This window comes from Sarcophilus harrisii, chromosome 6 (genome assembly GCF_902635505.1).
Source record: "Sarcophilus harrisii chromosome 6, mSarHar1.11, whole genome shotgun sequence".
Classification (NCBI taxonomy): domain Eukaryota; kingdom Metazoa; phylum Chordata; class Mammalia; order Dasyuromorphia; family Dasyuridae; genus Sarcophilus; species Sarcophilus harrisii.
Genome location: NC_045431.1, coordinates 187,788,120 through 187,801,181, shown reverse-complemented (window position 1 = coordinate 187,801,181; position 13,062 = coordinate 187,788,120). Strand labels below are relative to the sequence as shown.

The 13,062-nt window shown below is 43.3% G+C and overlaps 1 protein-coding gene across 2 annotated transcripts in view; it reads left to right on the top strand.

The window, feature by feature from the left end:
* Positions 1-13,062, top strand: part of C6H4orf48 (chromosome 6 C4orf48 homolog) — a 33,341-nt gene that overhangs the window by 10,387 nt on the left and 9,892 nt on the right. Inside the window, exons 1-2 of one of the 2 annotated variants that reach the window (XM_031941414.1) lie at positions 2,569-2,932; positions 9,436-9,524. In XM_031941414.1, coding sequence (XP_031797274.1) covers positions 2,809-2,932; positions 9,436-9,524 — 213 coding nt within the window. In that variant the 5' untranslated portion in view covers positions 2,569-2,808. Of the gene's footprint in view, positions 1-2,568; positions 2,933-9,435; positions 9,525-13,062 lie in introns of those variants that run through there. The other variant, XM_031941413.1, reaches the window with a different exon arrangement.

Below are 13,062 nucleotides of genomic sequence, written 5' to 3'. Positions count from 1 at the left end.
ATTATCCCCCATGGAACTAGACTACGGGCTATCTGCCATATTTCCCCCACACTTTCCTAATCTTATGATTCTGCTGCCTATGATATTCCTTAAGCTTGGCTTTCTCCTTGAATCACCTCCAGATTTGCTACCAAAAAAGGATCACTCGGCATAGTGGTTAGAGCAATGGACCAAGAATCAGGAAGACTGAGATTTCAATCCTACCTCAGACCTTTCTGACCCAAGGCAAGTTATACTCTCTGCCTCAGTTTCCTCATTTGGAAAATGAGAATCTCATGGGTTATGAGAGTCAAATAAGAAAATAGATGTAAAGCACTTTATAATCCTTATAGCATTGTATAATTGTTAGCTTTTATTATTTCCCAGGAAACCTTTCCTTAACACTTGCCACAAAGACAGGTGATTCTGGACTTGGAGTTTTTTAGACCCAAGTTCAAATTTATCTCAGATATTCATCTAACCTGGACAAATCCCTTAACTGCTCTCAACCTCAATTTCCTCATCAGTAAAATGGGGATGATGGTAGTACCTACTTCACAAGGTTGCTCTGGGAACAAATGAGTTAATACATGCAAAGCATTCTGCAAACCTTAAATTCTCTATAAATCCTAGCTATTATTAGGTAAATTTTACATCTCACATAGAAGCCAAATCACTGCTCATCAAATTTATACTCCCCCTCCCCCCCACTGGCTGCACAAAAGAAGCCTATAAAATTTTTTCTGAAAGAATGAAAGTCCTAGTTTTAGATAAATTTTGTTACATGGATAATTTAGTATCCCAAATGTGCCTTAGAAATGTCTAGTTTAGTTCTTACTGGGAGCTGCCTAATGAGTTCCCTGAAATGTGATTGCCCACAAATGGGTGCTTCTGAAATGTCCATACTTGAAAAATGTCTTAATTTGCTCACAGATGCTTTCCTTCTTCCCCATATAATACAAAACGAAATTTTAGTTCAAAACCAGTCATTCCAATCTTTGAATGAAGCTAAAATGCTTCTGAGTTTTTGCTGTTTTCAAGATTAAGCTTGAGCTAGGGGGGTCTTAGAGGTCCTTCTAATTCTAATTCAGTTCTATAGATGAAATTTTCCTAAGGTCTCACAGCTGGTGATTTAACCCCAGGTCCTCTTCACGGTTCTTTTTCACCATTGGCCCTTGCCAATTATGCCTAATTTTCCATCTTTATAGTTATTTTTAATTGCTATGACCCCTCTCCTAATCTTCAAATGGGTATTGTGTTAAGCCATAGGTAGTCTGGAGTCTAGCACTTGAAACCACCTAAGAAATCACCTAGTCTAATGATCTGAGACCTTCAAGAGGGGAAATCAAGTGCCCAAAGTCACAGAGTCTATTAGGGGCAGAGAGCCCAGCTCTTCTGACTTTTGGGGAGGCTGACTTCTCAGACAATGCCATAGGCTAGGCGTTTGGTCCTGTTTGGTGGATGGATCTTCCCCCCCCCCCCCCCAAATTCCACTCAATTAGCCTTCATTTAATGGGAAGTCTAGCGTCCTGGGTTTTACAAATAAGGTAACGGGGTTAAATGACTTGCCTAGGGTACCACATCTGAAGCACAATTTGAACTCAGGTTCTCCTGACTCTATTGCCAATATTCACCATCACTCAACTGCCCCTCTAGGTTTTATTTCTGACTCTCTCATTAGTTGCCGGTGAGATGTTCAACAAGTCACATTCCTAATTTTCTTCAAATGAAAAATAAGATGGGGCTCAGTCAGCTCTGATACTTGACTTCCTAAGGTCCTTTCAAACGCTCTGGCTTTGCGATTTAGGCTAGGTATGGCTCCTTCTTTCTCTCCTCCCCCACCTCCCACTTTCAGTCCTAGCAGAAGCAGCCCGGGCCTTCCTACTCTTACAAACAAACCAAGCCTGGATTGCTCGGTAGGAGCCAGGAAGGCTTCGGTCCCAGCATGGTCCAGTCCTGCTCTAAAGTAACTTGCCCATTCCAAAGGTCAGTTACATCTTTTAATAGATAGTCACTTTATAAGATTAAATGATCTCCACGGGCTTTTCCAGCCCTGAAAGTTGATGGTTCGTGAGTCCATCTCCTATCTCCAGATGAGGGATCTGATTTTGGACATACTACTTCCTCAGGATCTCCTTAGGCTCTCTTAGCAGCCTTTGTCTCTAGCTAGGAGTGCTATTCTTATAGCCTGTCTTCTCTCTTCCTTGCTAAATTATTGTATACTTCATATATGGTATTATACACACACACACACATATATTAGTGACTAGGCACTAGCCGCCTTACAATCTTCAATCTGAAAAGCAGGGAGGTTTTATCCTGTTCTGAGGGAAGTCATAGGTGTTGAGGCTGTGCCTTGCAGCCCCCTTGCTCTCTGGGGTGGGACTTTCTAATCAGTAAGACAACAGTATTAGCTGGTGCTCACAGAATATTCTCGGTTCAAAACCCAGGGGCCTTCCGGTTATGACGTTCTGAGATAGTCGCTTTAAATTCCATTCTTCATGGAGGCTCCCTCCCTCCCCCCCCCCCCCCCCCGGGATGTTGCTATAGTGAATCTCCTTGGCAATGACCCTAACGGGGTGGGGTGGGGGAGACCCGGGGACGCATGCTCTGTGCCGGCTGGAGGGATTCCGCCCCGAGCTGGGGGTCCCCAAACAAAGGTGCTGGAAGGGCGAGGCTGCGTGGGCATTGGCGGGCACGGAGCTGAGACACGTCTGCAGGGAAGGCGGTCGCAGCGCAGTCGTCTCCCATCCCGCTCTCTCCGATCCTTTCCTGGGTTTCTGGGCCGCGCGCTGCCAGGCGCACAACCTGCGGGGCTAGACGCTCGCGATGGCCGCTCGGCCCGCCGCCGGGGCCCCGGTATCGATGCTGCTCCCGCTGCTGCTGCTGCTGCTGCTCGTACCCCGGCTTCTGACCGCCGAGCCCGCATCGGGGAGTGTCATCCCGGCAGAAAGTAGGTGTCGGCTGCCCCTCCCTCCCCTGGCCAGCGGGCTCCTTTTAGCCCAGCGCCCGCCACCTCCCGGTGCGCCCTGCTCGGCGCTTCCGTCCCGGTCCAGCGGGCCCATTTCTGCCCAGCTGGAGCTGCCCCTCTTCTGTGCACCTCGCTTGCACCTGTGCACGCTTGCCTCCCAGGCCGGGGGCTCCGTCTTTGTCTTTCTCTAGCGTGCGCCCGGTCCGCTCTGGCCAGGCGCCTGCCTCCCCGACGCCGATGTGCCCAACCCAGCCCCGCGCCCCCCTCCCGGGCGCGCCCGGACCGGTCTGGCTGGGCGCGTCCGTCATCGCGGCCTGTCCGTAAGCCAGCCCCTCCCCTAAGCCTCCTCCTTCGGGACAGGTGCGTCCGGCGCCGTCCACGGCTCCCCTCCCCGCGCACGGAGCGCCCTCCCGTCCTCCTCTTCGGCCTTGAACTGGCCTGCGCCGGCTGGCTCCGGAGTGGCGTCTCCCTCCCGCGCTCACTGCGCCCGGCGCGGCCCGGCGCCTACCTGTCCTTGGCCCCGGCCGCCAGGGCTTCCCGCCCCACCCCTGGGGGCCAGGCTCCTCGGGGGCCAGGCTCCTCGGCCTCCGCCCGCGCGCGCGGCGTGCCCGTCTCCGTCCGCCTGGCCTCGCCGCGAACTCCCCTCCCCACGACCCGGGCCGTCCCCTCCCTTCCCACGCCTGGCGGCTCCGTGGCGCCCCGCCCCGCGGCGCACGGGCCGCTCCAGCCACGTATCCGGCGTCCCTCCCCGGTGTGCCCTGCCCGGCCCGCCCCGCGCATCCTCCCCTTCCCTGGGCTCGGGGCGCCCCCTGTCGGACTGCGGGCGGGGAGGGGCTGTACGCCCACCCGGGATCGGCTCGCGGAGTCCGTGGGAGCTGCCCCCGGGGTCGGAGAGGTGGGGGCGGGGAAGGGCCCCTCGCCCGGGCCCCCCCGCGGGGCTAGGGTGGGGGCTGTCTGCGCTGTAACGCGGCTCCGAGACCCGCCCCCGCCCGGTGGGGCCCGCGGATTCCTCAGCGTGGTGTCCACCACGCGTTAAATAAACCCCCTACGCGGCAGGGAAGGCCACTCACGCTGACGTGCAGCCATCAAGCCACCGTGTAAAAGCTCCGCAGGAGCTCCGCGCGGTCCGGCCGGGCCGCCCGCCGATCAGAGCCCGCCGGCGCCCTTCCCTGCGCCCCCTAGTAGCCCTTGGGGACCCCACCGTCCGCCCCCGCCTACGCTTCCCGCTTTCTTTGCGAAGCCCCTTCCCCTTCTCTCTCAAATCCCGGTTTTGTGAAGTAGGAGGGCAAAAACGACTCCCCTTCGCCCTCGTTTAAGAGAGTTGTTAATGAGACTTGGGGAGGGGAGAAGAACGGCCCAGAGGTGGACGGCAAGGCTGGCAGGTGTCGGGGCCAGGACCCAGACCCACGTCCCGTGTGGTCCCCCCCCCCCCCCCAGCTTTCTATAACAATTTAGGCGCAGGGCCCTGGGTCCAAATCCGGGTTTGCTGACCTCTCGGGCCTTTGCTCTTGTAGTCTACCATGCTTGAAGATAGGTAGGATTTGTACTGGTTAAAAAAGGGGGGGGGGTGTATGTCAGAGCTGTGGAGGTGCAATAAAAGTGGGGAAAACGCAAGGCATGATGTGGGTATGGTTTTTTTTGAGGGAGAAGGACAAAGTATCTTTCTCTTGAAGAATTCTCTTCTGCTTTTTCTGTCTCTTAAAATGTTTAGTCGCTTTAATCGCTTTTTAAATAATTAAACATTTATTTAAAACTTAAATACAAAATAGAAAAAACCCTGAAAACCCAATGTTGTCATGGACACATGCGAGGATTCAAAGTATGGGACAGCAAATTTCCATTTCAAGAAAGCATATATGATAAAAGACATCGTATTCAAAACTGTTCATCTTTACTTCTTTGTAGGTTTCCTTTTGTTCTGCACTGTGCCCTTTTTACTTTATTCTTCTTTTCTCCTTTCTTCCCCCTCAGATCTCTAAGCAGGCTACAGTTAAGTACAGACAGAGTTATATATACATACATACAAACATGTGCATATAGAGATACCTATAATCACACAACATACAATATACATTCATACACATCTAGGTATAGTTGTACTCCATTTATTTTTCCTCTATTTCTCTGCGATAAGTCCAAGTGTTCCATATTTTTCTAAATCCACTAACTCATTATCTCCTATGCAATATTCCAACCTTATACAATTTAGTTGTTTTGAATAATCTAAAACAATATTAATATGATTGATATATTGTCGATTTCTCTTTTTTATTTTAACTTTAACTTTGAGATCAATGACTGCTGGCTCTACTTTATGGTTTACATTTCCATGTATGATAAATACACAAACAGTTTGTCTATTGAGTTCCTCAAAATTAGTCTTTGATTTTACCTGCTAATTTCTCTTGGCTCTTATATGTCAGATTTTCTATTAACTTCAGGTTGACTTTGTTTTCATGATCTTGTTTTTCTTGGATTGTACCTAAGGACAATCATTTCCCTCAATGTCTCTCATTTGGTTTTAAAAGTCTTTTTTGAGTTCTATGAATTCTCTTTTGGGTAGGTAACCATTTAAGGATACTCTTCAGATAATGATGTACCTTTTAAATCAGTGGGTGCCTCTGAAGATGAACCCCAGTCTTTCCTATTCCCATAATAATTTGGTATATTTGGGTTCTTGCTCATTTTTTTTAAAATTTAAGAGCTTATTAGTATAATCACCTCTAGTCCTGGGGTGAGGATGGGAAGTGGTGCCTCTGGTTTCAGGTTTTTTTTTTCAGTTCTCTGCATTGTCCTAGAATCCAAAACCTAGAATTCTGCCCTAAGTTCTCACAACCAGCGCTTCCCTGCTCCATTGCTACTGCACTCACCTGTCATGTGCTGGTTCCTTTTTACCCAGGACAGCATCTCAGCAGCACAGATGGACCTGGCTTTTCTTACCAGCAGAGGTTCCCTCAATCTTCCTGGCTCAGAAACCTGATTTCCCAGACTGTTTGGGATGGAAAAGTTCCTGTGTCTGGGACTGAGACTATCCACCAACCCAGGTAACCTTAGGAGTTACCACTATTGCTTCAGTGGAACTGATGAGACCAGGGTAGCAATACCTAGTTTGAAATAAACATGACAAATTCACAATGGCCATTCTTTTTGGCAAAAGCAGATTTATTTAGGGTTTTGAGGTTACAGACAAAAATAGAAGGTAAAGTAGGCACCAGAAGTGGCAAATATGAAATAGAATTGGGAAACTATATAGTTAGCAAGCAAGGAAAAAGACAAGTTCCCCAGAGAAACTCACAGTTAATCAAGAGAGGAAATAACTCTGTGAGATGGAAGTAAACCGTTGACTGGCAGGTTAGATTTATCAGAGTTAGCTAGAATAAGGAGAAAGTCTCCATTAAAGGGAAGGCATTATGAGGGAGAGAAAAAGAGAGAGTACTTCATTGTGGGCTTAGTCCTGAAGAGAATTTAGCAAAGATCTTCAGCAGAACTAGCCTAAGGTCTTTACACTTCTAAATCTTCTGATTGATCTCTTTCTTCTGATCTTCAGTTGTCTCAGGGGGACCATAGTTCTGCTCCAACTCTGATTTGCTTTTAACCACTCTATGTTAGCCCTGAGCTGCAGTTTTGTCTTGTTTGTGAGGAAAATCTGGAGAACTTGGGATTTTCTGTCTGACTTTTCCGTTTTCTTAGAATCCTCTCCTGGGATCCTAATTCCTTAAATTTTCCTGTAGGTGAAAATTTCACCTCTTCTTTCACCAATCCATCCTTCATAGACTGGTAGAATAATCTTCCAAATGAAGAGGTCGGACACTGTCCCTTCCCTGCTCAGAATCTTCCAAAATCTCATCATTGCTCCTAGGATAAGGTTCAGACTACTTAGCCTGGCATTTAAGGTGAACAGTCTGGATGAAAGAAAGCTTTCTATTCTGATTTCATATACTCAGCTTCCCACACTGTATTTTATGGCCAGACTGGATGTTTCCCAAACTCAACAGGCTATCTCCCCCGGTTTCCCCATCTTTAAAATAAGATCACCCAGTGGTAGTATTCACTGTTCTCAAGTCCCTTACAGTTCTGACATTCTCCATTCTAAGGACCTTTCTCTCACTGGCATTCAGTGTCCTGTGCCCTTACAACTCTTGCCTCCTATGCTCTGAGGCCCTTCCTAGATGGTCTCAGCTCTCTTCTAGCTTGCTCTAAAATAGAATTCCTTTTCCATATGCAGATTGTCTTCTCTCCCTCACCCCCACCAACTTGCTATTCTTGTTCACTACTCACTTGCCTACACGTCCTCAAACATGTCTCACACTCAAAGAACACAGTATAAAGACTCAATTCTTATCAAATACTTTTTAAAAAAGGAAAAGGACAAAGAAAACAGGTACCTAGATAGGATAAAATTGACTTGGGAGCACCTTTGAAGAAGGATATTGACAAAGAGCTATAAAACTTCAACCCAACAATACCATTCTTAGGTCTATATCTCAAAAAGATTTTTTTTTAAAAGGGAAAAGGACCTATTTCTATAAAAATATATATGGCAATTTTTTTTTGTAGGGTGGCAAAAAAATAGAAATTGTGTGGATGCTCATCAATTAGGGAATGGCTGAACAAATTGTGGTATATGATTGTGATGGAATACTATTGTGCTATAAGAAATAATCAAGCTGATTTCAGAAAAACATGGAAAGACTTACTTGAGTGATGCAAAGTAAACGGAGCAGAAGCAGGAAAACGCATTGTGCATAAAAACAGCAGTAGTGTATGATAGTCAGCAGAGAATGACTTAGCTATTCTCAGTAAGACACTGATCCAAGACAATTCCAAAGGTCTCATCCAGAGAAAGAAGTAATGGAGTCTGAATGCAGAGTAAAACCGATAGTTTTTTAATTTCTTTGGGTGTATGTGTGTGTGTGTTTTTCTTTTGGTTTGTATCTTCTTTCACAACATGATTAAATATGGAAATATGTTTTGCATGATTGCACATTAAATTGCTTACCTTCTCAGGGAGTGGGGAGGTAAAGAAGAAGGGGAAAAAATTGGAACTCAAAATTTAAAAAAATGTTAAAATTGTCTTTACATGTAATTAGGAAAAAACAAAATATTATTTGAAAAATGAAAGCTTAACATAGATTATCAACACAGCAACAACAACAACAAAAGAAGGATTTTGACAAACTAGAGTGTGTTTGGAGGAATCCCTAAGTTAGACATTAGGAAGAGATGAGTTATCTTGAAGTATCTGAAAAAATTGTCATGGGGAAAGAGTAATTAGTATTAGCATCAAGAATGAAATAGTGGCTTATTTATAGTGAATAAGGGTTTGGAAAGTGCTTTTATATCTTCTCCTTCCAGAGACCAAAAGGTTCGGTAAAAAGAGTAGTAGCTCTTTTTAATTTTAATTTTTAATTTAATAATTCAAATTCTGCCTTTGATACTCACTACTTGAGTAAGCTTAAGTAAGTAAGTTAGTTTACTTCTCTGAGGCTCAGTTTCTGACACTTTCAGTTTCATAGATCCAGATCTGGATCTTTAGGAGTCATTTAGTCCTATGTTTAGAAGAATTGCATGTGTTTTTAGCCTATATTGGATTACTTGCTGTCTAGGGGAAAGGAGATTGAGGGAGAAAAATATGGAACACAAGGTTTTGCAAGAGTGAATGTTGAAAACTATTTTTGCATGTATTTTGAAAAATAAAAAGCTATTATGAAAAAAGTAATTTAGTCCAATCTTTTCATTTTGTACATGATTAAATTGTGTCTCAGAAAAGTTAATCAGTCAGTCAACAAACATTTATTTTGGGTTTAGTATTGAACATTAGACATGTTCAAGATCATACAGAGAGTAAATAGTGAGGATTTGAATGTAGGTTCTCTGCCTTGAAATCCCAAATCTGGATTTCTGGATATTCTGCTTGAGCCCAAAGGAAAAATTAAGAACAACATGGGTAAGTTACAAGGATGCAGATTTTAGGTGGTTATGAGGAAAAGGTTCTCTGCTGTTCAAGCTATCTAAAAGCAGAAGAGGTTATTTTTCCATTGCTGGAAGTCTTGAAGTGGTGTTTGGATAACTAAGGACCCTTCTAGCTACAAGCCTGCAATCTCTACTCTTTGTTAGGTTTGCTGCTGCATCTTCTTTTTGTAGGATTTGGACGAGGTGATGTCTGAAGTCCTCTGCATTGTCATGGATCCTCCTTTTCCATCATCTCTTATATTTAAGCAGAACTAGTTTTATTTCCTCCCTTTCCATGATTCCACTGTGACTCCAGATGCAGGAGGAGCCTTCTAGGGATGTTTGCAGGCTCACCTGGGGTCTTCGTTCCTCCAAGCTCTGATACCAACTTATCGTGAAGGACATTGGGGAAATAGTTGTCTCCTTTCCTCGATCAGTTGAGTCATTGGGACCAGATGATCCCTAAGGTGGTTTTCCAAATGGGGATACTCTAGCTGATCCTGACATTTTAGGGCTCTCTCTGTTTTCCCCAGGTCGACCTTGTGTGGATTGCCATGCTTTTGAGTTCATGCAGAGAGCCCTCCAGGATCTGAAGAAGACTGCCTATAATCTTGACACACGGGTGAGTGCCTGCAGAATGAAATCATGGCTTGCCTTGAGGGAGGGGTCTGAAAGTATTTTGACATCTTCCCCTCGAGGAAATTGAAAAGTGTGGTGGGAAAAACACTGGATTTAAGATTATAGGAGCTGGGTTCAAATGTTGCCTCCATTACTACCTGGATAACGTTGGGTAAGGCAGTTCACCTCTTTGGGATTCAGTTTCATCATCTATAAAAGAAGAGATTGGGCTCAATGACTTCTGAAGTTCCTTCCAGCTTTAAGATCCTATGACTAGATTGCCTTTTATTTTTATTATTATTATTATTATTTTTTGTTCATAGTACTAGTAGCTAGCATTTGTATGGGGTTTTAAGGTTTGAAAAGTGCTTTCCATATGTGATCTCATTTGATCCTCACATTAGCCCTGAGAAGTACATGCTATTATTCCTATTTTATAAATGAGGAAAATGAGATTGAGAGATGAAGGCACTTGTATAGAGGTTTCACAGCTACATGCATATCTGAAGCCAGGTTTTTCTGGCTCCAAATCTATCCCCTTTCTGTCCCATATACCATCCTCTCTCTTTAGGGGATGGAACACACTCAGGCAACACTAAAGGGGAACAATGTAAGCATTCACTAAAAATAAAAGGGAGGGCAAAACATTTCAGCTTGGAGGGACCTTAGCATGTCAGAGCTAGAAAGGAACCCAGAGATCTAATACAAGCTTCTTGTTTTGTGGAGGAGGAAGCTAAAACATAGTCAGTCAATAAGCATTTATTAAGTGCCTACTGTGCTCTGAGTACTATGCTAAGCACTGAGGATATGAAGAAAAGCAAATGCTTGATTCCTGCCCTCAAGGAGCTTACATTCTGGTGGGGAAAGCAACATGCAAACAACTATGTACTTTCAAGATAAAAAATCAGCAGTAATCTCAGAGGGAGGTTTTAGTAAGGAGGAGGGATGGAGTTTGGGAAGAAGAAGCAAATGACTTGCCTTCGGTCACATAATTGATGGCAAAACTGGGATTAGAAACCAAATCTCTTAGCTCCCAATTCAGTGCTTTTGTTTTATTGTGATGCTTCTATTGAATCTCTAAAGAGTGACTTAAGTTATTGGACTGGAGGAGTTGAAAGAGAGAGAGAAAAATTATAATCAGAACTCATATTTCTATAAAACCTTAAGGGGGTACAAAACATTTTCCTCATAATAACTTTGAGAGGTAAGTATTATTAGTCTAGTTTTACAGATAAGAAAAGAGGGTCCTAGACAAGGAGTTCTCTAAGGTCAAAAAGCAAATTAATGTCAGAGCTTGGATTTAAATCCAAGTCTTTTGGCTCACAGATCTAGATTTTATGACTGCATGTAAAAGGCTTGCTGATTTGAGAAGGATAGGGTAGTTTAAGAACCAGGCTTGTGATTTCATTGGCATAGGGAGCTCCTGTGAGGAAATTCCCTCTACCAAGTGAGCATAAGCAATTTCTCTGTTATCATAGTCTCAGAGAGTTGCTGAGAGCTAAAGGTGTCCACTGAATAATGTTCCTGATCTGGAATCAATAAGACCCGAGTTGAAACTCAACTTTTGACACTAGATAGTTGTGTGACCCTGGGCAAGTCACTTAGCTCTATTTGCCTCAGTTTCCTTATTTATAAAACGAGCTTGAAAAAGAAATGGCAAATCACTCCAGTACCTTGCCAAGAAAATCCTAAATGGGATCATAAAGACTCACATATGACTGAAATGACTGAATATCAATAATAACAAAGAGAGTCCTAAGAGATATGGGACTTGCTTGTGATCACATAGCTAGCATGTATCAGAGGCAGAATTTGAACTGAGATCTTCTTTTTTCCAATGCCAGATGACTAGCTACTATGCCAAAATGGCACATAAGTGTAAGCCAATATATTATAGGAAGGCAATATACTATAATAGGAAGAGCCGTAAACCTAGAGTGAGGAGGCTGATTTTAAATTCTGACTTTGCCCCTAATTATTTCCATTCTTTGAGACTGATTTATAAAATGAGGGTAATGATAATCATGTTGTTCAATTCTTAGGGTTATTGTGAGATAGATACTTTATGAATAATGTAGAAATGTGATTTATTCCTTTGATACTTTGATGACCTCCCTTTAACAGTGCAGATTATAACCCATCTGGCTTTGTCATACACATCCTCCCATGAATCACAGGGTCTCCATCTAATGGACTAGGGCTCTTCATCTAGAGGTCTTGACATTGTCTGGAAATGAGTAGATTATGTGGATTATCCATTGGGTTTTTTCTTTTTTGAACTCCCTGACTAATCTATCTGCTTTTCTTGTTCTGTTTCTCTTGATAATCTCTCTCATGATGTGGCTCTTGGGGAGAGTGTTTTTCTTGGTAATATGTTAGGATCCACCCATACTGAGAGTGTATCTTTTCATTGTCCTTTGGGTGAGCTCCAACTTTATTTTCTTCAGAGGCTATATTATTACATGGCATAGGTATACATAATACTTCCATCATTGGAAAAGTACCATTGTTAGATATGTGGACCTTGTGTCAGGAAAAACTTTGGTTGTCATTAGGATTTCTAAGGGCCCTCCTTCCTGTTCTCATCACCTTCAATTCTCAGACCAGTTCACTGCCCACCTATGGGATCTGTTCACAATATATTCACTGATGGACTAGTTCAATGGAATTTTTGTTCAAAGACACACCACAGTTAGGACAATCATTCACCCATTTGGTTTTTCCTTTGTAGATAGTTAGGCAAAACACTTGAGAGATGAGTCTCATTTAAAAAGCTCTGTAGTGTTTTGGAATTTGATGAAATTAAAATGAGGTTATCCATAAACAGAAATATACAGGGAATCTCTCTTCAATACGGACTGTCTGGCAGACATTTTCCTTCACATTAAAAAATACCTTTAGAGAGTCTATGTCTCTGTTTTATACTTCCTTTGGTATCTGTAGTCAGAGTTATCAAAATTATTCCTACACCTTTCAAGTAATCTAGTTGGATTTTGATGTGTGAGTGGTAGTCAAATTTTGCTCTGTAGAATCAAATATATTATAATCAACTTATGGTCAATAAGTGCAATGAGATCTGGTATTCTCTTATCTTTGTGCTAGGCCCATATCCCAAAAAGATTAAATGAAAGAAGAAAAGAACCTATATATTCGAAAATATTTACAGCAACTCTTTTCATAGTAACCAAAAGTTGGAGATTAGGGAGTTATCTTCTTACTGGGAAATGATTAAGCAAATTATAGAATATATAATTTTCATATAGGGATGTTAGAGTGCTGTAAGAAATGATGAAATGTATGATTTCAGAAGAAACTGGGAAGATCTCTGTGAACTAATATAGATCAAAGTGAATAGAGCTAAGAGAATAATGACAACATAATAGAGAAAAACAGCTTTCAAAAGCTTTAGAACTCTGATCAATGCAATAATAAACCACAAGACCAGAGAACTGAAGATGAAATAGGCCAGTCACCTTTCTGCCAGAAAAGTGATAAAGTTAAAAGGCAGAGGGATTTGGGGCATGGCTAATGTAGGAAATTTA